The sequence below is a fragment of the Diachasma alloeum genome, unplaced genomic scaffold, assembly GCF_001412515.2.
Source record: "Diachasma alloeum isolate Michigan unplaced genomic scaffold, Dall2.0 Dall_scaffold_00185, whole genome shotgun sequence".
In the NCBI taxonomy this organism is placed as follows: Eukaryota; Metazoa; Arthropoda; class Insecta; order Hymenoptera; family Braconidae; genus Diachasma; species Diachasma alloeum.
This window is the reverse complement of record NW_021680351.1, coordinates 228,986-254,905: the sequence shown is the minus strand read 5'-3', so window position 1 is coordinate 254,905 and position 25,920 is coordinate 228,986. Positions and strand designations below refer to the sequence as shown.

General features: G+C 41.1%; 4 protein-coding genes across 5 annotated transcripts; 1 reads left to right on the top strand and 3 right to left on the bottom strand.

The window, feature by feature from the left end:
- The first annotated feature begins 11,332 nt into the window (after nt 1-11,332).
- On the top strand, nt 11,333-12,545 carry LOC107048030. The gene is made up of 3 exons (XM_015270979.1): nt 11,333-11,420; nt 11,487-11,520; nt 11,989-12,545. The coding sequence occupies exons 1-3, from the start codon at nt 11,372-11,374 to the stop codon at nt 12,542-12,544; spliced, it is 639 nt and encodes a 212-aa protein (XP_015126465.1). The 5' UTR covers nt 11,333-11,371; the 3' UTR covers nt 12,545.
- A 791-nt stretch (nt 12,546-13,336) lies between these two features.
- Nucleotides 13,337-16,298, bottom strand: LOC107048028 (guanylate kinase). Of its 2 annotated transcripts, none has more exons than XM_015270978.1 (3): nt 16,160-16,298; nt 14,655-15,146; nt 13,337-14,527 (listed from the first exon to the last, which is right to left on the bottom strand). In XM_015270978.1, exons 2-3 carry the CDS (start codon nt 15,133-15,135, stop codon nt 14,409-14,411), a joined length of 600 nt encoding a protein of 199 aa, XP_015126464.1. In that variant the 5' UTR covers nt 15,136-15,146; nt 16,160-16,298; the 3' UTR covers nt 13,337-14,408. The 2 variants fall into 2 exon arrangements, with proteins under 2 accessions (XP_015126464.1, XP_015126463.1); XM_015270977.1 differs by lacking the exon at nt 16,160-16,298 and adding an exon at nt 15,708-16,035.
- A 428-nt stretch (nt 16,299-16,726) lies between these two features.
- On the bottom strand, nt 16,727-21,390 carry LOC107048024 (ribosomal protein S6 kinase 2 beta). Its single transcript, XM_015270973.1, has 4 exons — nt 20,905-21,390; nt 19,433-20,672; nt 18,302-19,119; nt 16,727-18,106 (listed from the first exon to the last, which is right to left on the bottom strand). Exons 1-4 carry the CDS (start codon nt 20,959-20,961, stop codon nt 17,978-17,980), a joined length of 2,244 nt encoding a protein of 747 aa, XP_015126459.1. The 5' UTR covers nt 20,962-21,390; the 3' UTR covers nt 16,727-17,977.
- Nucleotides 21,391-21,676: 286 nt separating this feature from the next.
- On the bottom strand, nt 21,677-24,712 carry LOC107048026 (ribonucleoside-diphosphate reductase large subunit). Its single transcript, XM_015270975.1, has 3 exons — nt 24,545-24,712; nt 23,315-24,250; nt 21,677-23,221 (listed from the first exon to the last, which is right to left on the bottom strand). Exons 1-3 carry the CDS (start codon nt 24,588-24,590, stop codon nt 21,759-21,761), a joined length of 2,445 nt encoding a protein of 814 aa, XP_015126461.1. The 5' UTR covers nt 24,591-24,712; the 3' UTR covers nt 21,677-21,758.
- Nucleotides 24,713-25,920: the final 1,208 nt, after the last annotated feature.

Here is a 25,920-nt window from a genome sequence, read left to right as displayed (position 1 = left end):
CTTGCCTCAAGTTGAATATTCCACTCACACATATTATTCAGAAGCTGATGAAAAAAATTCACACGATGACTCAGTATGCTTGGATTCGAAGGTACGAGTTCAGGTGCGGAGAATATCCCCTGGGACGTTTAGCACGTGGGAAGACCCTCTAATGTGACTGCTGGAATAACTCCACCAGTGGCCATTTCCTCTGGGTGTTACCAGGGATTATTACTCCCAAGGTTACAAGGAGAAGAAATTTATGAGATCAATACATGTAACAATCTCGCATATTATTTTTTTTTCTCATTCGCACAGAATTTATCACCTATTACGATTGTATTGGAAACATAAGAAATATTGAAGTTACGAATGAATATTCTCAATCAGGTTGTGTCATGTTGGGCTGTCTATTTTGTACGGCCAGTGAGTTTGAAAATTTCAAACAGGAATTCGAAATCTATTGACTTTTTCTCATCGAATGTCTAGCCGAATCAGCGCAAAAAGCAAATAGAATTGTTCAGTAGAATTACAATAGAAATTCCGAGAGAATGTCCAGAGAATTCCAATGTAATTTTCTAGCGAATTCGCTAGGTTTTCGATTGAATTTCTTCATACGTGCATTACTCAGTTCTTTCATTACGAAAATAACAAAGTACTTCACCTGTCGGACACAGATCACAGATGAATAACTAACTCATCCACCTCTAATGGACCGAAAAAAGTTTGCGAGACGAAGTCCAAATAATACTCCAATCGATATCCAACTTCACTCTCTGATTTTATCCCCTGATGTTTTCACAAAACCGCCCAAGAATTTTAATGACTCGAGCCCATTCAATTAATTCCCCCCAAGGATTATAAAGTTTTCGTCAACTCCCACGCCCCAGATGTCTTTTGCTCCAGTAGATAATGTCTCGAGTCTGAGTAACTCGTCTGGGGCAAACACCAGACACAGCGCGAGGAATTTCGACTCCGGAGTCAATATACTCGAGGCAATTCGCCTCACGTTCTTCATTCCGCAGGCCACACACGGCTGCTTAATACGATTTAAGTGGTATTCCTCTGGCAATTACGATCCTTTTGTTCTCCCCGAGACACGTAAGTTTCTCGTCTCCCCCAAGGGTTGATCCTAGTGCAGTGGATCTACAACTAAATCTTTCATCTCCTAGGTGATTGAAGAATAACAGCTTTCGCTTGAAAAATCAGTGGATATTTGCCCCGAGGGTTTTGAAATTCATTTATAGTAGATTTGAAAGTTTAATGGAGGGACGAGAGACATTGATTGCTTTATAGAAAATTCGGACGACGGAAATCTTTCCCTCATAATGCATTTGGTGCATTTTGTCATTTCTGCGCCTTCGACATTGCACTCCAAAGTCTGAATTTGTGTATTATAAAACAGCGACGTCGATATCAGTAGCGAAGTGGTAAAAAGATACCAGTCAATTTTGACTATTGACTAGGTTTCAATGAATATCTCGGAATCTAAGGGAGATAGCAAATTTTTTGTTATAACCTTGTTTGAAACGCAGTTAAAATTCAGTACATCAACGGTTGACCACAGATCGGCCACTTACGAAAATCTTCGGGAAACCTCGGGTCAACGGTCAGGCCTAGTCAATCACCGAATCTCAGAGTAGTCAGTCGTAGAGAGTCGTAGCAAATGAGTTGAGCGAGCAGTATATCGTTTTTCTAAAGCTACTTTTAGTTGTCCGAACAGCGTCAGTACATCACCCGTTCGAGACATTTTGTTTTCTCAGTACATCTCCTATTTAAATTCTCAGTACAGTCTCCTATTATTCAGTATATTATTCAGAAAATCTCCACTGTTAAATTCAGAACACACTGATAGAATGATTCATTTATTCCAAACGAGATTCGTTAACTATTAACGAATGGTAGAGTTGAATATGACCAAATGAATAATCGTTAATAGTTAACGAATGGTTCACTTGAATGGCGAAAGTCAAGGCAAATAAGGCTCCTCAAATATACATTCGTTAACTATTAACGAATGAACATTTGGTGGGACCGAATAGACCCTAACCTCCAACCAAAATCCATTCGTTAACAACAACTAATCCGTTCTATCAGTGCAGTTTGAATTAATTTCAGTGACAATTAACAGAGTGTAACAAGTGACGCTAAGGTGGTTCGATTCCACCGAATAAATCAGTATATTTTTTATAGACTCAGTGCGTTCGTTTTTCACCGGCATTTCCACTACCCCTTTCCCAATCCACCCTAAATTCAGTTTTCCCTCCAAACAAATCTTTTTTGTAAAGCCGATTGAGAGCTACAATAAATGTAATTACGAAAATTTTGGTATCTCCCTTAGATTCGGAAATATTCCTCAAAAACTCAACTGGGAGATCAGTCGACTTAAACCTTTTTACCACTGCGTTATTGATATGTTTGTCGTACCTCCTCTTCATCCACTTGACAATACCAATGTTAGACAGCCAAACGAACTAGAAAAAGTCTGCATAAAATATTCATCCCCTCGTCTGTCGACTGATCTACAAATCTCGCATGATATATCACGCAAAATAACGAACATAAACCCTCTATTCTTCATTCCTCCCCCTGCATAATTCATACCCTCGTTGATAAAGAGCTGAGGAGAATTCATTTGACTACCAAGTGAATGCAAAAAAAAATGAACTGTCATTACGTCCTATTGCCCTCATGTCCTCCATTCCCAGAGTAATGCGAGCAAACTGTGGATTATCGTCTGCACTACATCGCCCGAGTTTTGCATATCCAACATTAGCATAAAATGTCAACAGCTAATATTCTCATATAAATTTCCCACAAGGCGCTCTGAGTGAGGAGCATCTTGGGCTTTAGTCTACTGTATTTGCATGATAAGTCATATCTTTATTCCTTCGGTGGACGCCTGATCCCCAGGTAGTGGTGGAAATGTCGCTGAAACTTATATCTCGGGATGATACAGGGTATTAGGGTGACCCGAAACCCCGGTCACTTGGGAGTACAGGGGACAATCGTCATTTCTGTCACTGGGATATTCATGATTTTCTGTAATTGGATCTCCTATTCGGGGGTTCGCCACGAAAACAACCATCTCACGTTGATCTTAAAATAATATGTGTTCGAAAACATTTCACAGAAACACACTGCAAACATTATCATTTTCAATTCAAGACAAATAATTCGATTTTTTATTGAAGGGATTTTTCTTCCCTTTTCATGTCGGAAATCGGACAAAAAAATCCGAAAATTTGAGCCTAGAAATTTCTACTTGAAATATCCCAGTAGAATAAGTTGTATTGAATAATTATTCAAGTGAATTGATGAATATTTTCTGCAATGCAACGAAAATGCTTTAATCATGGAAATAAATGATTCATTTATTCCACATAATTCCTTCATTACATCTGAGTAAGCCCGTTATTTTCATTCACTAGCCAATAAAGTCTTCATTATTATCAACGAAATAAAAACTTGAATAAAACAAACCTCAAATTTCCGTACAAGCTCTATCACGAGTATTCAGCAGACCCATTGATTTGTTACAAACGAAGTTTATTCAATTCAAATGAGCCATTTCTCTGGTTACAGACGGCAAAATCACAGCCACTAGCCCCCACAAAAAGAAAACTCGTCAGTTACCGTGTTTACGAGTCACTGCGAGGGGACTCAAAGTTAAATGAAAAAGCGAGGCATGGACGGGGGGAAAAAGTAAATTAGAGTGAAAAAGTTTGAGCTATCCGTCATTCTCCTGGGAGCACATGTCATCGGCAGTTGAGCTCCCACGTTCGCCCTTGAGAGTGCATCAATTCCAATAGACGCAGAAAATTTCCCTCGCTTTTACGGACAATTTCCATTCCATCATGCTCTTCTGCTTTTACGTCTGTTTCAACTCAACTTTGTTGTTGAGGGGAGGAATTTCCCGGGGTCGTGTGGACAACACAACGGAAAATTACATGAAAATGAAAAAAAATGTGGTACACTGAGACTTCTGCTGGAATTCCACTCCAGTGCCCGGAGTTATTTCTCCTTTGTTTCGATCCAGATGGAAATAGGAAACTCTCCACGCGGAAAAATCAATCCCCGAGCTTTGAGTTGAAGAGTAATATTGCATTTCTGGGGGATTGCATTTTTCAGAGACATTAGGAGTGTCATTACCGCTAATTAGCCGTTGAATTAAAATTATTGGGATTTTTTAATCGGCGAGAGGGATTAATGGAATGAGCGGGGTAATGATAATGGATGTTCAATTTGGATTGATTTATTAGAGATGAGGTGCGAATTAATGAGGAGGATCTTTAAGAATCTCTGGACTAAAAATGATTATGATTGGGCAGAAGAATTTACTATTGTGAAGATAAAATAATTCAATTAAAATTTCACGCAGGAGAAAATTCAACGGAAAATCTAGAGAATTCGCTAGAAATTTCTATGGAATTTCTATAGGATTTCTATTTGAATTCTATTGAAAAATTCTATTTTTCTATTGAGATTTTTTCGATTAGAATTATTGGGCACAAATTTTCTGCTGAATTTTGTTTTATTTTCCAGAAACATTTCCTAAAAATTTTATGCTGACGAGAGAATGGAGTCTATCCGGTGCGAGGGTGCAACTACTGCCGCCTGAAGCGCTAAAATTCACCCAAGCTTTTTCCATTGAACATTTTCCAGGTCTCTGTAACGAAAGAATGCATTCCAATATTGAAAGCCCCGATTGAGAATACGAAAGTAATTGTATTCATCGAATTTAAATTAAAAATTCCTCAATTCAAAGAAAGATTCCGCATTGGAATTGTCCCATTACAATAATCATTTGCATACTGAGGTTGGGAGAACGATTTTCCATTGAGATTCACAACGTGAATTTCATTGCCGTAATGGCATCACTCATTCTTTATCAATTATTTCGATGAGAATTCCATGATAAAAATTGCGGAAACCATTTTTATTAATAAATTTCCCTCATCGTTTGTGATTTTAGCAGTTAACGTTGTGATATTTCCCGGGAGAAGTTTATTTTACCAGGACGTCCACATTATTTAGAAACCGCTTGAAATATTGAAAACCGAAGCTAAAGGTAAACACAACTTTCTACAATGTTCAATTTATGGTATTAAATGTTGCAGTATATTTGAATGGCTCGTAATAAAAATCTACTGGCGCAGACATTCGAAAATGTTGCCAAGAGTACCTCACGTCAATTTACCTCGGGTCAGTTGATAACTGGTGAATGCACATGCCAATAAAAATACGATGGAGAACTACGTATAGGTGAATCTGCCTGAATTACTTTAGGGAACTACTTATGGGCAATTTAGTAAAGTGAAACGTTTTCAACGAATGATTTTACGGGAAGATTTGGAGGTATTTGGGTTATTGAATTTAGATGTCGAGGGAGGGCTGAGGGGAAAATTTCTGGGGATGTATAACTGTGAGTATAATTTTTTAAAAATTCCTCCTATGACCTTCTTATGACCTTCAATTGACCACATGACCCTCATAAAACCTCCTCATGACCTTCATAAAACCTTATGACCTTCAATTGACGATATGACCCTCATAAAACCTCCCCATGACCTTCATTAGACCTCATGGCCCTCATAAAACCTCCTCATGACCTTCATTAGACCTCAGGTCCTTCACAAAACCTCCCCATGACCTTCATTAGACCTCATTACCCTCATAAAACCTCCTCATGGCCTTCATTAGACCTCACGACCTTGATAAAACCTTCTTTTGACCTTCAATTGACCACATGACCCTTATAAAACCGCCGCAGGACCTCAATTAACCTTGATCTGACCCTCATATGACCTCCCTAAGACCTCCGCACGACCTCGTGACCTTTCTCCTTCAAAAGATGGATTCTCCATTTTAAAAAAAGCCCTCGTCACATTTTCTGATAAACCTAATACCTCCGCCAACCCATTCAACTGCATGAAATCCAAATTCACAAACTCTAAAGTTCCCACACAATTTTCCATCCCTCATTCTGTCACGTATGAATGTGAAAAAAAAACCGAGTCCTGACACGTTCATACCAGAGATCCATAAGATAAAATTCACGATTCATTCCACCATTACTACTCTCTTGATTTGAAGATAAATGTCACTGCGGCCGAAGATCCCCGTTAAAATCTAGTGCCACGATGACTTTTTCTCCCACGAAAGTACCCGGTAATATCGTTGTCCCCAATCTGCATCGTTATCCAACTGAACATCACCTCCTCGTAGACGAAAATCGCTATTTACATAAAACCATGCAAGTGTTTGCACTGTAATCCTGGGTTAGTCGACGGAGTGTCCTCGCCAGTTCCGTAGGAACCCTATTAGCGTTACAAGGCCACATGGAGGGTTTTTGAACGTAGTCTTCGCTTGGAATCCCACTAACGAAGTATAAGTTGGATGTAACTACAGAAAGTTTCCGCATGTACTTCTTTTACACGTAAATCTGACAAATCTTATCAATATCAAAGGTAATGAACGGCTCTAAAACCATAAAATCCATTTGTTTATTTCCTTTTAAATTCTTCTTCTTATTTTTTTGTTTTATTCGTGTTGTCAATTGCATTCATGACATTGAGATTACTCTGCTAATTGGATAGGAGATTCAATTGAAGTGGGGGGTGGGATGGGACCATAAACAGGTTAATATATGGGAAGGCTATATGGGAATGGAAAAAAAACAAATCTCATCTGAAAAAAAACAAATAACAACATAAAACAAATCAACTCACCAGGATGACGATGGAATTACTCCTGCTGCTACTTCTCCTTCCCCAAGTGCCGCTTCACGTTGCCGGCGTCACTCACCTGAATGAAAAATACTCGAGCGAAACTCGTGCCATTTTCTGGTTGAACACGGTGTGCAGCATGTGCCTTTACCGTCAGCCAGGTGAGCCTCCCAGTGGACTGAAACACCTGTCCCTGGAGGTTTACCCCACGAATCAATCACATCGTGTCGAGGATTTCATCTCGTCAGTGTCGAGAAATGCCGGCACTGGCAGTACCTGTGCATTTTCTGTCTCATTAACATCGCGTTTTTCGAACGACCAGGGAATGGGGTCTAGTCATCGCCGTCAGGGGGAATCAGAAAACTCTCAGAGGACGTTGACGAAACATCCAAGTGATTTGGTTGGAGTGAGACTCGTTGTGTTGAGTGTTGGAGATCTCAATGTTCTTTTTGATGATGAGTTCACCTGGACCAGAGAACCCGTTCTGATTCTCCTAATCCCAGACGATGATGATGATGATGATGATGATGTCTCGAGGCTAAACGTAATTCACCTCGTCGCCGGCACTTTCCAACGAGTCTGGAGCACTTTCGGTATTTCCAACATCTTCATCGCGCTCTTCAATGACGATCGAACATTCTGGACGTACGATCCCTTCTTCAGGAACGAAACAACGATGTTGTATGGCAGAGTCCGGGAGATAACACAGGGCGATAGATCCCTCTGTCCCGATCCTCCCTTGAATTTCAACGGGTATCGCATCAAAGTCGGAATGTTTCACTCGCCACCGGCGTGCGTCTTCAGGGGAGGAAACAGGGGTGACAAGTCGCTGAACGATGCGCTCGGACCGGACGGTTACATGCTCAGAAATTTTGTTAATCACGTGAATTTGAGGGCGATCATTGAGGTGCCTGCGAAAAAGTGGGGAACTGATCTGGGAAATGGAACGCTCACTGCGACGATGGGTCAGTAACTGGAGATGACAATCTTTTGGCGAGAGAATGTTATTGCTCGTATTTTGCTCCGTTTTGTTGTTGGTTCGCTTCGTGGGAATGGGGACGATTTTGAGGGGGGGGAGGGGGGGCGCGTGGTGATTTGTATCTTTTCTGTGATTTTATCGGGGGCGAAGTGTTTGGTAATGGAGGGAATTTGTGTTTGATTGTGTCGGTGTGATTACGAGGGAATTGTCTTTCCCGGATCGAAGAAAGTTCTATAGCGGGGTTATAGAAATTTTATAGAAAATTCTGTAGCGAGATTTCACGCTTTGCCTGAGGAAAATTGTATATAATTTTCGATAGGACAATGCTATAGAATTATCTATAGAATGGGCATGGATTTTTGGATAATATTCTGTAGCTGAGCGATGGGATCACGCGAATTCATTGGAAAATAATCCAAATACCAAAGAAAATCTAATGGATTTGCTAGTGTTCTATAGGATTCTCTATAGATTTTTAATGTGAGAATCCATTACATTGAAGAAGATTTTTTACATTAAAAAAGGGAATTTATGTAGCGTTTCACATCTTTGTGGCGTCATAGGAAATGATTGCCCTATAGAATGTTCTATAGGATTCTCGTGTTAAAAAGTCTATAGACATACATTAAAGAATGCTCAATAGGTGTCTCATATAAAGAATCCTATATAAAATTCTACAGGATTCTCATTTAGAAAATCTATAGAATTCTATAAACAATGTCTAAAAATAGCGTGAAATTTTATAGAAAATTCTGTAGCGAGATTTCACGCTTTGCCTGAGGAAAATTGTATATAATTTTCGATAGGACAATGCTATAGAATTATCTATAGAATGGGCATGGATTTTTGGATAATATTCTGTAGCTGAGCGATGGGATCACGCGAATTCATTGGAAAATAATCCAAATACCTTAGAAAATCTAATGGATTTGCTAGTGTTCTATAGGATTCTCTACAGATTTTTAATGTGAGAATCCATTACATTGAAGAAGATTTTTTACATTAAAAAAGGGAATTTATGTAGCGTTTCACATCTTTGTGGCGTCATAGGAAATGATTGCCCTATAGAATGTTCTATAGGATTCTCGTGTTAAAAAGTCTATAGACATACATTAAAGAATGCTCAATAGGTGTCTCATATAAAGAGTCCTATATAAAATTCTACAGGATTCTCATTTAGAAAATCTATAGAATTCTATGAACAATGTCTAGAGAATTTTTCCACGCAAAACTCCCTGATAATGACAAAAAAATAATCCCCAGGTGACGTAGCAACAAGACGCTACGATATAAGCTTCAACACCAGATACGTGAAGAATTACGCGCGCACCGGAACCCCATCAGACGCCGTGGTATTCTCCGAGTCGGTCGACGAGGATCTTGTCTGCATAGTGGTTCCCGCCCCCGGGGAAATGCCCCGCTGGCGCCGCTGTTTCTCCCACTTGGACCCAACCGTTCTCATGTGTTTCCTGGTGGGTCTCGTAATTACCTCCCTCCTCTGGCGGATTTTGCAGTACCGTCGGGGCCGGCCACCTCCGGGCTACCACGTGGTATTCCTCGACACCTTCATGCTGTTCGTGGGATCGCCGGGGAAACTGATGAAAATCCAGACCGAGAGGGTGCTCAATGGAATTCTCCTCCTGCTGGGGATGACCACCATGGGAGCATTCACTGGGGTCCTCTACCACTCCTCCACCAATCGGACGTTTTACCCGGCTATTGAGACGCTGGAGCAGCTGGACCACTCGGGACTGTTCGTTGGGGTCAACAATCCGGGCTTGATGGACATCTTTGGACCTCTCGATGGAGAGCCACATCCTTCGGATCGGCCAGTTCTCCAACGCCTCAAGGGGAAAATCAGATTGGGCGTGGATAATGAGTCACGATCGACCATTCAGATCACTGCTGAGGGCACTATTGCTGCCATCTCTAGGTCCAACACCTTCAGCCTCGAGAGGCATCGCTACGTCGGGAAAGACGGCAGAAGTCTTCTGCATCTTATTCCCGATTGCCCGCAGCGGTACTATCTCGCCTATTTGATACCTAAGAATTCGTTTCTCGAGGGATCGCTCAATCACTTGATCCTGAGGATGAAGGAGGGCGGGTTCGTGGAGTTTTGGAAGGGGATCACCAATAGGTATCTCTTCAGACACCAGTTTGCGGAGACCGGTCGGGACCAGGAGCTCGCTGAAGCCAAGCCGTTTTCCGTTGCGGATATGCTGTCGTATTTGTTCATTCTTGGGGTGGGGCTCGCAGTCGCTTGTTGTGTTCTGCTGGGGGAGATTATTTTGCATCGTTTTGAAAGGAGGGGGTAGGTTGTGGGGGGGAGGGGAGGGGGACGTGACGACAATTGTGGGTTTAGATGGAGGGAGAGGGGTGGGTTCTTAGAAATATCGCCAAGGGCTGGTTTGGAATGCGAGAACACCTGGGGGGACTTACGCTCTATTAGGGGTGATTAACACTGCTGGGGGTAGAGACCTCTGCAGAGCTGCGGGACACCCCCAAAGAAGCGCTCTCAAGCCGAATTATTTTTTAAACAGTCGTTGTTTATAAATAAATAATTGCAATTGTTTAAACCTTCAGAAATACCATTTTTAGGCACGAAATAGATTTCTAGTAAAATTCTGAATAGAAACAAATTTGTTATGATATAAATTATTTATGTGGATAATATATATTATTTATAGAAAATGCTCGTAATTAAAAAAACATATTTTATCAATCTTCCTCCAAAAGTGAACATTCAAATTTTTTTTCAGATTTTCAAAATGTTTTCTAACGGTTCAATATCGAGACAAACTCAGACCTGCAAAATTCAAATAATAAAATGTCCGGAAACTTGGGGTCAAATGGGGCTCAAATGAAAGCTCTGATGTTCGACTGCAAAAGTATAAAAGCGTTCGACTGGAGAAAAAATAGCTGAAGTACTTGGTTATCCTTAAGGATGTTCGACAGCCTTTTAGCCAAAATTGACGTTGTTTTCATTTTCTGGCAAATTATCGATTGTCATTCTTTAATGGCTCACGAAGTTGCGTAGTGGTGCATTATTTTTCATGCGTTTTTTCTACAGTTTTGTGATTCTTTTTGAAAAGTTTAGAGAAAACGCAGGAAAATGTTCGCACCACCTTAAAATTTCGTCAGTCATTAAATAATGACAAAACGCAAAAACGTTATATTTTTTCACGTCAATTCCATCATAAGTTTGCCAGAAAAATTAAAAAAACGTGAATTTTGGCAGAAAGGGTGTAGAACATCCTTAAGGAGATGATTCCGCATTTAATCAGCCAACGCGTTGAAGAAAAAGTTATTCTGTTCTTAAAAAATTAATAAAACCCCTATGGGAATCCCTGTAGACCTCCAAGATCATACGATATTCATCTAAAATTCTGGGAAAGTTGAAGTGAATGAAGAAAAACTTTCCAAATCAGAAAGTTCTGCCATAATCAAATATCAAGCGTTATGGAATTCAGGATCGAACTTCCAGTATGATTACATCATGAATTAAGCTCTTTGAGATTAAATCCATGGAGAGATAACTGGAATGTGTATCGAGTGAGCGAGTTGGGATTTATTTTTGTCTGCGTCTGAAAATACACCTCACTGAAACCCCCCAGATGTCTGAATTTCCCAGCGGTATGTAGTTGCATGTGAGCGTTCAAACCAGCAGGGAGTTTAAACGATAATCATGACTACTGGGCGAGGGTTTCTCACGGCATTATCAATTATCCTTGTCGGTGAGTTTTGTCGCAAGTTAATGGGAGTTGTTTGTTGATTTGAGTCTGATAATAGTGGATTTTTAGGGAGCGAGGCCGTTGGAAGGACTTATCAAGCCCGGTGAGTAGATTTTTGAGTACTAGATACCAAAAATATGGGGTTTCTCCTTGTTTCCGGCTGGGGGTCACTTCACCTTCAACTCGAGACGTCCTTAAGGGTCATTTAACCCTTACCACAATTTGACCCTCAGCTCCAGACGTCCGTAAGGGCCGTTTGACCCTCACGGCCAGTTGACCCTCAGCCCTAAACGTTTCTGGGAACTTTAAACTTATTTCTAGTTGAGGGTCAAATGGTAGTGAGGGTCAACAGACCCCTGAGTCCGGTTGGAGTTGAGGGTCAAATGCTCTTAAGGGTCGGGTGAGAGCAAGGAGATCCTCAAGGGCCATTCAACCCTCAACCCGACATCCTTAAGGGACGTTTGACCCTCACCTCAAAAAAAAGGTTTCTCAAGTGGATGACATTGTCTAAGAGCTATTTGAATATCCACGACACAAACGACCCAAAAGATCCCCCATCATCTTTTTACAGCGCTGGATACGATCTGAGTAATGGTCCAGTCACGTACGAGGCGTATTACCCCGAGGATGCTCCTCAAGTCCGTCAACCCCTCGAAAAATCTTATCAAACATCTTACGACAGTTACCCGGACAGCTCAGATCACCATCAACAGTCCCCCCAAGATGATATTACCCCCTGGAGGCACAACCCTCCGCCATACGTCAATCAATACCGTCGGGAACAGCCACCTCACACCGAGCTCGAGGACGCTCTCAAGATGTTGATTGACGCCATTAGGGGCGAGAGAATAGCCCGTCCAGCCATAACTGAACTCTACATTAAAGAACCATCAAGTAACCGGAAAATCGACGATGATGAGGTCGAGAACATTTTTAAACCCCGACCACAGGTCATCAACTATGTTTTTGGCGGGGGGGAAGGGGCGGGGGATTCTCTCAGTAACAGGGGGGTAGTGCAGGGGGAGGAGGTGCCCCAGGTGGCGGCTATTGAGGTGAGCGAAAAGCCTCATAAGATTCGGCATCATCATGGCGAGAAGTTACGACGCAATCGAGTGGCGGAGGCTTAAGGGGGTGGGATTTAGGCGATGAGGGGAGCAGGGGGCAGCTGAGGGGATCTAGGGGAAAGTTTAAAGAGGGATTTTGGGGAATTAGACTTTTTTCCTCGGGATATTGAACTTTTTGTTCGTTTTTGGACAACTTTCTTGGGAAATTCCACAGCTTATCTGCGAGATTTTTTCGCTGTGGCAATTTTCAGTGGGAAATATTTTTATAGAAAAAGTCGGTAGAATTTTTTCACACAACTTATTCTATTGAGATATTTTCTATTGACATTCCTCGGATGAAATTTTTTTTTTTATTTTTAAATGGAAAGGGGAGACAAATTAAGCGGACAAACTTCGAAAATTTATTACGAGGAATTTTTATAGAAGATGGCTCAATAAAGAAGTTGTATAGAAAGATGAAATTCTCCAGAGTTTTTTTATAAAATAGTTTTTATTGGATATTTTCTTCAAAAAATGGGAAATAAAGCTGGGGAATTCTTCAATTAAGCGAATCCAATTAATTAATTATGAATTTTCAATTAGTTTGTGAAGGAATATCGTTTCATTTTCGGGTATTGAGGGAGGAAATTTTGCGGAAATTTGGTTATCAAATGGTAATTTACAGATTATTATGCAAGTATTTCTCAATTAATGGATTTATCAGGAAATTCCTTTCACTAATTTTCGATGAATCCACTAGTTTCAGGAGTAATTACAGAACAATGACTGTAGATTAAACAAATTAAAATAAAATATGTTCAATTTTCAACAACTATTTATTCGACGGAATTCGTCGAAATATCTTGCCATAACCAATTATTTGAACATTGAAACACGTTATTTATTCATCTATACACAATTTACATTGATTTTTCTACAGGAGGGCCTCTTTAAATTGCATCGTCAATTGTAATATGCAAGGTACTAATATATTCACGCGCTCTATTTACATACAGTATTCGACAATTGGGGATATTGTAGAGATTTTGAAGGTTTCGAAAATACTGGAGGCCCCCACAATCACTTAATCTACAAACTAAAGGTACAACAGTTTCTGGAGAAGATATTCGAAATGATAATCAACAGTGGATGTTTTTAATCGATAACTTTCATTTTTTGTAAAAAAAAAACAAATAAACTTTTTATCCATCAAAATAGTATATTTTACTGCGAAAATAGTTTCAGTTGATTTTGTAAATTATTTTTTATAGAATAGAAAATTCGTGATGAAGTGGTGAAACACAACGAAAAAATGACAATTTTTTATTTGTTTTTAATGCCTAATTACTTCAGTAATGAGTGATTTTACGAGAAAATGTCACAAGAGATTTTCTCTGAAATAATCACGATTTTATAAAAGAGGAAATATCAATTTTCGTACGATTCACCACTTCACAACAAAATTCCATAATAAATTCCACATCATTAAAATACCCTTAATTAATGCAATTACAAATTACTTATCGTCGTAAGAACCTATATCTATTGGAACACAACTTTATTTGGTGAATAATCTCAGTTTTATCCTCTAACATGAACGACAAGTGAACTAATAAAATTTTAATGTGTCCAGCGTCACGATAAAGAGCCAAATTCACGAGAAAAAAATTCAAAAGTATAAATAAATTTGGTATATAAATAAATAAATTTTCAATCAGCTGCTAAAAAAGATCAAGAACACCATTATTCTTACCCCAAAAAACTAAATCTAAAAAAATATGAAAATAAACTGATCTGAACGTGTTCATTCTTATTGTAAATTACCTCCCAAAATTATGCTTTTTCTTTTAAATAGTGCTTCATGATTGGACTTGATTTTCGTTGATTAATAATCCCTATAAACGCTTTAGATAAATGCTTCAATGATTTTTTACGTCATGCAGTGTTTTTAACTTCCGTTCTTACCAGATCGGTTCACTTCGTCGAGGATAAACTCACGTAGTTGGGCGAATGCCTTGTCCACGTCATCGTTGGTAATTATGCGATGAAAATTACCAGGTTCTTCACCTGAAACGTGTGAATCAACATTTTTTTTCATGTTTTGACTGAGATAATTCTTCACCTGGGGTCAAAGTGGCAAATTTTGGATTTTTCCGGGGGCAAGTCCAAGTAAATAAATTAATAAAACTCTCACCAAATTTGATTTCTTCCGCAGCAACGTCAAGTCTTCGTTTCAAGGACTCTGGAGTCTCAGTTTTCCTAGCCAACAGACGTTTCTCAAGCTCCTCGATGGAAGGCGGCTTGATAAACACCAGCAGTGGGTTCAGCGAAGTGTTCTTGATCTGCTTGACCCCCTGGGTGTCAATATCGAGAACACAAATTTTCCCAGCATCCATCACATCCTCCACAGCCTTCTTGCTCGTCCCATACATGTTGTTACTGAAAATCGCTGACTCGATGAACTCCCCCCTGTCCACCTGATCCTGCATCTTCTCTTTGGTGGTGAAATAGTAGTGCTTTCCGTGCTCCTCTCCAGGCCTGGGCTGCCTAGTCGTGTGGGAGATGGAGAAGCCAAAGGTGTCGGGGAATTCCTCGAACATTCGTTTTATGAGGGTGCTTTTTCCACTTCCCGAGGGGCCACAGAGGACCAGGGGACGAGGGCCTTTATGGAGCATCGTAGAAAATGCTGGAAATATTGTTCCCATTGATTAATAGGGTTTTTTTTATTAATCAATTCACGAGGGGGAGGAGTTAGAGATGTTAGGAATTTTGTCTGTGGATTTTTCACTCATCTTGGTGGTGAGTGGGTTTAGGAGGAAATTTAACAAGGCATTATTAGCGAAGAATTTCAGTTTTTACATGAGGTCAAATGGTCGTAAGGGACAAACGACCCTTGAATGCGAGATCAAGGGTAAAATGACCCTTTCTGAGCCCTCGGCTCTCACCCGTTGGATCTTTAACATCCCTTAAGACCATTTGACGCAGTTTTTTCCTTTTTAGTTGAGGGTCAAATGATCTTGAGGGTCAAATGATCTTAAGGGTCAAACGACACAATCCTCTCAACCCCCTGCCACCCCCGCCCCACCCTCCACGGCCTAAAAAAAATCACAAAAACACCTAGAGGACAGGCGTCAATGTCTCGAAATCATTTCACGCGAGAACACACCACTCTGTTAGTACAAAATCATCGATCCAACTGCGTTAATTAATCTAATTAATAAAACACTGCCGGCGCAGGGACTCGTACCTAACCTCAAACCCCTAAAGTCCCTCGTGTACACCATTTGCCGTGTGGCACGTGCCAACGAATGGCTCCACTGAAACGTCATCCAATCACGTTAATTCGCAGGTCCAATTACTCCACCAAAATATCATCGAACTAATGGAGATAATTAATTTATTGGCTCTTCGGAGTTTGACAGAACACTCCGGCGCGTCGAACGTCCATTTCCACTGCTCCAAAATGATGAAAAAATTCAACTCCGCGACTCACGAAAATTTTCAATGGCAATGGAATTACGCGCACTAGGTCGGGGTAAACAGTGTCTATAGAGCGTGATGATGATGATGATGATAATGATGATGGTGGTGGTGGTGGTGGTAATGATGATGATGGAATTGGGGATTTAAGAGTGGAAAAATTGCGGATTTTTTTTTCAAGAATTTTTTTAGGGTTTAATTTTTTGTTTTAGCGCTTACCTTGACGGAGGATAATTGTTTAATTGTCTTTGTTGATTGTTGAGGGTTTTCGGGGCGGTGGAGAATTGGGTCGGACGATATTGGAGGATAGGGGAGTGTGTGATGCGAGGACGAACGATCCCGCTATTAAATAGAGACAGGAAACGGTGGATTAAGGAGTGGCGAGGCGCGCAGACGCGAGATTTTCGAATGACGTTAGGAGTTTTTTATTGTTGTGAGTTGGAGCGGAAGCCATAGGAACGGATGAATTTTTAATTGAATTTCGTGGATTTTTTGTTTTTTCGGTTTAGAATATTTTTAGAATATTTGTGGGGGTAAATGGAGGACGTCAATATTCAACGTTGATATTTTTTTTTTATGGCTGAGACAACTTTCTGAGGGCAGGGGATTTATTCTCACGTTCATCGAAAGAGGTAATTATGGCACATTAAACAAAAGGAAAAAGAAATTTTGCCATTTTTTCAATTACCGTTTTTATTTGCTGGGAGTGATGATTTGTGAATATCTTTGGGAGGATGAGGTGAAAAATTCACTCGTTCTTTCTTAAAATATAAATCAAAGAAATCGTGCAATTGACAATGTTAAGTATATTCTTTCATCTCTTCTCATCTCTTCTCACATTACAGGTAATTTTGAATAAATTCATCTTTGTAAGCGTTGACAGGGAACGTAGAAATAATCTATAATATATTTTAAAATATCTTAGGGGGAATTATTCCTATGATTATGGCAATACATGTTCTGACAATGAGATTAAAATTTTTGTTTATCAACATTTGAACAATCATACTCTGAACAGGGAAGCATTATTCACAAGAAGATAATTCAGTAGTAAAATAGTGAACTCTAAACAATCTAATCTGCAATGTTTCTGCATTAATTCAATTAATGGTCTTCATCTCAGAAACAAAGAACATTTTTTGTGGAGAATTTTATGTTCTATGAAAAATATCTCACGAAATTTCATCACTTTACTACTGAATTCTCTTTTCTCAATCAATCTATTGACTTTAAAAACACCAACAACACCTCAATCTCCACTAACCCGTCAACAAATATCGATAATCAATCAATCAACAGCACCCCAATCCCTCTCCCTAGAAATGCAAAAGTGCTACTAGACACAGAGACAATGTACAAAACACTAAGAGTTCCACAAAAATCCCAAAAAGCTAATGAATATCATAAAAAATTCAAGGCCTTGTATATGAAGCTAACGAGGTATGTGTGTATCCATGAAAGACAATCCCCCCCCCCGTCAACACCAATTAGTGCCATCAATCGAACAACAATCATGGAAGATCTTATATAACATTATCTCTTTAGAATAAATTTTCATTCTGTCCGTTTTAAAATTTGTCAGACATCAACAACAATTAATTCTCCTTAAGACCTATATAAAACACTTTTTTTTTATCGAACATCTAATGATTTTTAAGTGATAAAAAAAATACAATCACATTGCACGAATTAATTAACACTCTGTGCTGTTTATATCTCATCAGTGACACTTATTAATTAATTTTTCAATCCTCAGTGGCTTTGGTGAGAGGACTTAAATTATTTTTCCTACCTCAATGACTAAGTTTAATCGATGAAAACATATGGAATGTATATATTTAATTGATTAATCGAACTGAGACTGATAATTTAAATACTGGCAAATGAATAGTCTCGAGTTAATTACACATTGGCACCAGTGGACGACTTGATCACTCTCGTTATTGTTGGGCTAATGCACTGTCGGTCGATGTCAATCATGCATTTGATCGAATGGCTAAGAGTACGAGAATTTCAGGAGATTGATTTGATATTTTATTAGAGTTTTGTTACTCCTGTGGGCTTTGCCTGGACTCTACGACGTGCCAGGTCTGACATCACTACGGGACCGATGTGGGGCAGACCTGGACTGTTGGACATGGCTTTGTACGTTGCAGCAACTGCATTCTGGAATAATAATTCATAATTTATTGAGAGAGAGAGAGAGAATGGGCGAAAATGGAAAATGATGAGGAAACTTGTCTTGAGTTTAGTTGAGGGTCAAATGCACGCATGAATTTACTAGCGAATTCGCTAGGTTTTCTCAAGTCCCATTTAATCTGCCCCTAAAACCACCCGTTCCCCTTCCACCACAAAACCAACCTTTAAACTACGAGGATCTCGTCCAACCCCAGGTAATACTTTCTGCGGCAAATTGGCCCTGTTGACGATCCACGTGCTCCTCAAGACGCCAGCAGCAGTAGGCCTCCTGTGGGGATCAATATGCAGCATCCTCCTCACGAGTTCCTTCGCCTCCCCCGAGATGCAGCCCCAGACCCCAGTGTCCAGATCCACATACCCCGGGCCAATGCGATTAAGAATATCACTGGCACTGTCACCAGGACTGTTAGGAAACGGTGTGTACCCAGCGAGCATGATGTAGAGTAGAACCCCGAGGGACCAGATATCGCAGGCAGCGTCGTAGCCCTGTCTCTTGAGCACCTCAGGTGCCACAAAATTGGCTGTGTAACAGGGCGTCATGAGTAATCCATTCTCAGCTCTCAACTGCTTGGCGAAGCCCAGATCGCAGATGCACAAACCACTGGGATCACCACCAGGCTTTGAGTACAGAATGTTAGAGGGCTTGAGGTCCCTGTGGACTACCCCATTCTCGTGCAGGTAATTAACGACACTGGCTATCGTAAATGTCACCTCGGCGGCCTCTCGCTCGGTGAAGTTTCTCCTCTCCATGAGCCGGTCCAGTAGCTCGCCCCCCTTGAGGAGCTCCAGGATGAGGTAGACTCGACGCTCGTCTTCGTGGACCGATCGCAGCGTCACGATGTGCGGGTGCCTACCGTACCTCAGCAGAATCTCTATCTCTTCGGTTGGGTCTCTCTTGCATTTGTCGATCACTTTTATCGCGCACTCCAGCTTCGTCGTCTTGTGAACTGCTCGGTACACTGTGCTATAGCTTCCCTTACCTGTAATTTCGGTGTAATTATTTTTTCATTTTTTTAATTCACGTAATCCTTATTTTTTTCGGGATTCGGCAGTTTTGGGAAGACGAGATCTACAGAAAGCAAACTGTGGAAAAAACACGGATTCTCCAGTGCAAGACAAAACAAAATCCGACGAAAAAACTTGGAAAGTTGGGGCCCAATAATTCTAATAGAGAAAATCTAAGAAAAAAAATCAAACAGAATCTATTGACTTTTTCTTATTGAATATTCAATAGAATCAGGGCAAAAAACAAATAGAATTTTGTATTGAATTTTTTCATGTGTGAACCCTCACCTATTTCTTCCTTGAATTCATACTCCTCCCTGATAGGTGCTGGATTGACATAAGTCGGGAAGACACTGCTGATGCTCTCGACACTCCTCAAATCCGGTGGTTTCGAGTGATCCTCCAGCAGTCCTGGAGCAATGAAGCTGAAGCCTCGGAACAATTCATGAGCTGTGGCACTGGGTGGCAGCCCTGGTGAGTCTCTGGGTGTCTTGCACGTGAATTCACTGTCGAAGTAAAAAGCATCGTCCTCTTCACTGACTGCTGGTTTGAAGGGGGGCTTGACTTTCTTCTGATAGAGCGCCTGCCAGTCGATTGAGGCGAAGAACGGGTGACTCTTGATCTCATCGACTCCCTTGGATCCCAGTCTGTTGGTTGGATTTCTCTTGAAGAGGACTCGCAGGAGGGACTGGGCCTCTGGGGATATGTTGTAGGGCATTCCTAGTTTTGCTTTGAGGATCTGGGTCATTGTCTCCTTTCGATTTGCCCCTTGGAAGGGAAGGGCTCCTGTCAACATCTCGAACATGAGGACTCCAAAACTCCACCAGTCAGCAGCGAACGAATGGCCTTGACGATTTACCACTTCTGGGGCCATGTACTCCACTGTTCCACAGAAGGAGTAGGTCTTTGTGTCGTCCAGGGGCTGTTTGCTCAGGCCGAAGTCTGTGAGGGACATGTGGCCATTGGAGTCCAGCAGAATGTTCTCAGGCTTCAGGTCTCTGTAGATGATCCCCAGGTTGTGAATGTGGTCCAGGGCGAGGGCTAGTTCAGCTAGGTAGAATTTAACGTCTTCTTCGGTGAACATCACCTCTTTGGATAAACGTGAGAATAAATCCCCTCCCCTCAAAAAGTCGAGAATAAGATAGAGTTTGCCTTCAGTCTGGAAAGCATAGTGCAGACGAACGATGAATGGATGCTCAACATCCACGAGAATATTCCTCTCCATTTTCGTTCTAACTCTATCCCTGACTTTTAACGTTGCTTTCCTGAGGACCTTCATTGCGTACAATGTGCCCTTGTCTCTGCCAACGACTTTTCGAACGAGAAATACTTTTCCAAATGAGCCCTGACCCAGGACTTTGAGTAACTCAAAATGACTAGGGTCAGCTTTTTCATGGCCATCACGTACAACTTCACGGACTTCGATCTCGTGTGACTCTCCATGACCATTTGAATTGGCATCTGGAAAGCCAGGACCTGGTGCCGTCATTGTTTCTTGATTCTCAGCAGGCAGTATTTCAGGGGACACCTAGGGAGAGAAATGAATAATCATGAGAATGAAGGGTATTCAGCTCGAATATTTTTTCCATTCCATTAACTATGGCATTGTCTCAGTAATGAGTGGGTTTAGGAGAAACCATCAGAAGGCATGTTTTGCTGAAAATTTAGTCGCCTATAAAAAATATCTTTTGACATTTTTCGCTAAAACCACTTCTCCAACCTCAACTCCCAACCCCCCAAAATCACCCCCAATACCTCACCTTTTCAATCACATTCTGCTGATTCCAAGGGAGCGTTTGATTAGCCAACGGCATCATAAACTCCTCTCCGTCACCTCACCACCGAAACCCACCACCTCCCAAATCCCCAATGACCAGAGCCCCTGAATTCCCTCGAAAACTCCTAAACTGCTGGCACATTCTGCCACTCCATGATCCCCGCAACAATCAAAATACCTCAAAGACCCCAAAAGGCGTCGAATGACTCCCGATTAATCCCACTCAGCACTAACAACTCCAGTGACACGTATCACATCTGAGATGTATTAAAATCATGCATGTATTGACCATCGAGGTGGCTATCTTTTTTTTTTAATACCAGGAAAACTCAGCCGGATATGTGACTTCGGATTATCATGGCTGTCGTGTCACACATACTCTCACCCTCTCGTGTATGCATCTCCTCACAGACACAGACACGATCCCTCATTCCTCATGTGTGATGAGGGAAAAATTCCTAGTGCACGAATGAGACAGGAGCAGAGAGCAGAACAGAACGGAGCAGTCGATACAGTAGAAATAATTATTTCTTGTCTCCCCTCCGCTCCCTCTGCGCAGGCCCAAGCGAGTGATTAGGATCAGACTAATCAACTAATTAATTTCAAACAAAAGATGATGAGCAATTGCTCAACGAACTGACGAGGATTCCAATAATTATCTGTCCACTGGGACGATTTGTTAATAATAAAAATGTAATTGAAAATTAATCACCGAGTTAGTAATGAGAATGACAATAAGCATTTCATCTCGTGCCTCAATTGAACATTAACGTAAATTGCCTAGAATATTTTCATTACAAATACTGTCGTAAAAAATATTGATCGATATTTGATTGATTATCCACTGCAAGCCATGCAGGCGTCGCCGTTCTCCCTGGAGCAGACGAGGACAGGATCCTCGTCCACGACTGATGTGTTCATGGACCGATTGAATGTTCTGTTGATGGCCTTGTCCACTGGAGTGACCCCCTGGGACGCCTTGAGCCTCGTCTTGTCGACAGTGAATTGAATGGCATTGACAGCTGGCTTCGTCCTGAGATAGTACATCCCAGTCTTCAATCCAGCTTCCCAACCGAAGAAATGCATGGACGTGAGCTTCTCAGGGGTTGGACTGGCCATGTGAACATTGGTCGACTGGGACTGATCGATAAAAGCCCCTCGATCAGCAGCCATTTTCAGGATCATCCTCTGGGGAATCTCCCAGACTGTTCTGTACAGTGCCTTGATGTCTGCTGGTATTTTCTCGATACTCTGGATCGACCCATTGTTCGCTATTATCAGATTCTTCATGTCGTCGTCCCAGAGATCGCGTTCAGTGAGGTCCTTCAGGAGATGGGGATTGACGACCTGGAATTCACCAGACAGCACGCGCCTGGAGTAGATGTTGCTGGTGTAGGGCTCGATGGCCTCGTTGTTACCCAGGATCTGGGCTGTTGATGCTGTTGGCATTGGTGCCAGTAGCAGAGAGTTCCTGACCCCGTGTTGAGATATTTTCTCCTTGAGTTTAGCCCAGTCCCAGAGGTTTGTCGGTGTGACACCCCACATGTCGTACTGGAGGATGCCCTGGCTGACTGGCGAGCCTTTGTACGTCTCGTAAGTACCCTTCTCTTGGGCGAGTTCACAGGATGCCTCCAGGGCACCATAGTAGAGGGTCTCGAAGATCTGGATGTTGAGTTTCTGGGCCTCATCACTGTCGAATGGATAACGCATCAGTAGGAATGCATCTGCCAGACCCTGAACTCCAATTCCCATGGGACGGTGTCTCATGTTGGAGACTCTTGCCTCCTCAACTGGATAGTAATTGACGTCGATGACCCTGTCGAGATTTCTGGTGACAACTTTGACGACTGTCTTGAGTTTGTCGAAGTCATAGGTCTTCTTCACTGGATCCACAAACATGTTGACTGCTATCGATGCCAAATTGCAGACAGCAACTTCATCGGGGCTCGAGTACTCAACGATCTCGGTGCACAAGTTGCTGCATTTTATTGTTCCAAGGTTCTTCTGATTGGATTTCCTGTTGCAGGCATCCTTGTACAGCATGTAGGGAGTTCCAGTCTCAACTTGTGACATTAGAATTGCTGTCCACAGCTCACGGGCTGGCACTTGACGCTTGTAACGAGCCTCCTCCTCGTACTTTGTGTACAGCTTATCGAATTCCTCACCCCAAGTGTCACAGAGGCCTGGACACTCGTGGGGGCACATCAAACTCCAGGGACCGTCTGCCTTGACACGTTTCATGAACAAATCGGGTATCCACAGGGCGTAGAACAGCTCACGTGCTCGGTATTCCTCTTTTCCTGGGGATTTAAAAATTCCGACGAGTTTAGAGCAACATTCAGCTAAATGGCGAAAATTATGGAACAATATTACAATATTATTTTCAAAAATACCTGTATTCTTCTTTAGATCTAGAACATCGAAGATGTCAGCGTGCCAGGGCTCCAGGTAGATGGCAAATGCCCCAGGACGTTTGTTACCACCCTGATCAACATAACGTGCTGTGTTATTGTAAACACGAAGCATGGGCACAAGCCCATTGGATATGCCATTGGTGCCAGCTATTCGTGTACCCTTGGCTCTGATGCAGTGAACATTAACTCCAATGCCACCAGCTGATTTGCTTATCAGTGCACACCTCTTGAGGGTGTCGTAGATGCCCTCGATACTGTCCTCAGTCAGTGTCAGCAGAAAACAGCTCGACATCTGTTGTCTACCAGTGCAGGCTGAGAAGAGCGATGGTGAGGCATGTGTGAAGTATCTCTCGGACAGATAATTGTACGTCTCAATGACTCTGTCGATGTCCTCCTCGTGTATTCCAACTGCCACTCTCATCAGCATGTGGGCAGGCCTCTCAACGACTTTACCATTGATTTTCAGCAGATAACTGCGCTCCAGGGTTTTGAAGCCAAAGTAATTGTAGCTGAAGTCTCGGTTGTAAATTATCGCTGAGTCCAGTCTCTCTGCGTGCTTCTGGATTATTTCGTTGTGGTGTTTGCTGATTATTGGGGTGTGCTCCTTTGTTATGGGGTCGGTGGCGTTGTGCAGGTCGTTCATCACCTCGCTGAAACTCTTCTTTGTCTCCTTGTGGAGATTTGACACTGCTATTCTTGCTGCCAGGAGGGCGTAGTCTGGGTGGACTGTTGTTAAGGTGGCTGCTGTCTCTGCTGCCAGATTGTCCAGCTCTACTGTGGTTACACCTGCGTAGAGGCCACTCACCACCTTCAGGGTGATCGCTGGGGGGTCCACGTAGTCCATGTCCAGGTTGTAACATAGCTTTTGGATTCTGGAGGTGATCTTGTCGTAGTGGACCTCCTCTTTACGTCCGTCTGGGGAAATTTCAGCGCTATTTTACTGTTCTATTAAATTTCGGAACACAAGGCCCACAATGAGGGTTCACAGGAAATCCTGTTGAACATCTTATTAGATGACTTTTAAGAAATCTATGAGATATTCTAGGAAATCCAGTAGGGAAAACCTGATAGGGAATTTTATAATAAATCCTATAGAAAATGTTCCAATTCTTCACAGGATTTTTTCGTACGTGTGGGAAGGTACGAAATCAGCTCATGCTCGTGGGTGTAATTATTTGGAAGCAGTTTAAAGGGATTTGGAGTACGTACCTCGTTTCAGGACGAACATCCTTCCTTTTCCGACTCTCCCGACCATTTTTAAAAATATTATTTAGGACTGTTAAGGACAAAAAAAGACAGCGAATTAAGTAAGACGTAGAGAGAACCGTTTCGGACTGGTTTTTGGCGCAAACTGAGAGGGATAACCCGCACAATGGCGACGATTTGGCGCCAACCGGAACTGCCTGAGGTGCGGAGTGCGCATATGCGGAGAAATTATGGGGGGAATTTTGAAATGCCATTTTTCGTCGGTTGAAAAGGGTTTCGAAGAGGAAAAAATTCGCAAATGTGGAATCATCTTCATAGGGAGTGATAATTTGGTTATTAACAAGGATGAAAATTATTTTTTTGATTTTTTTCATTCTTCATTTAATTGAATGGACAATTATCTTTTTAAAGAGTGGTTGTATAATAATCTCTGATAATCATGTGGTATTTAATATCATTTATTTATAAATAAAATCGTGCGAATGCCGATGCAATAATGAAAAACGTCAAGAAGCATTACGCATATCAATATTATTACAATTTCATATCTTTATATAATTTTTACGTCTCACAATTCTCCCCATAAAAACAAGTTTAGATAGAATTTATTTTCATCGAGATAATAATAATTATATTCGTTAATTATCCATCAGCACAATCTGACATTGAATTATCTCAAATTCATCAAAAAATTTGTCAATGATCCTCTGAATCTCCGTCCTCATACCCTACATTAATTAATTATAAATTAATTATCATTATTCCTTTGTATGTATGCGTAATTACAGTAAGAGAATGACAGTTGTGATATTTTTTTTAATTACTTCACATGTTCTTGTTGCAATATTGTTTCGTAATATTCATTATTTTCATCATAATAATTATTTATATTCATCAACAGAAAACACGAAGGGATGCTGTTACGTTTAATCAGATAATCCTGTATTTATTGAAAAATCCTAACAATAGTAAGAAAGAAATAATATCTCAAGCTTATCATCGCCATCTGAAAGCCTTAACACACATGCCCAAAAGCCTCACTCTTTCTCTTAATTACTCAAGATAATTAATTAAACTTTCAAGTTCCTCCTCAATGCGTACACTCACAACAATAATTGGTAGAGCTTACTTCAGCTTTTAATTAATTATTAATTAATTTTATAGAAAAAAAACAAACGTGACATCTGATTACAATTTTTTTTTCTCTGTTCATTGGATTTTTTTTCAAAACTCGGTGAAAACGGGGTGATAATGCAGAGCTGGGTGACTACTTTTAATTCTTATCCAACATTTTATCATTATGATTGCAGTAATGAAGTGATAAGAGAGAACGGAATTGAATTTGAATTTTTTCAAACAAAAAAATTGCACTGAAAGTG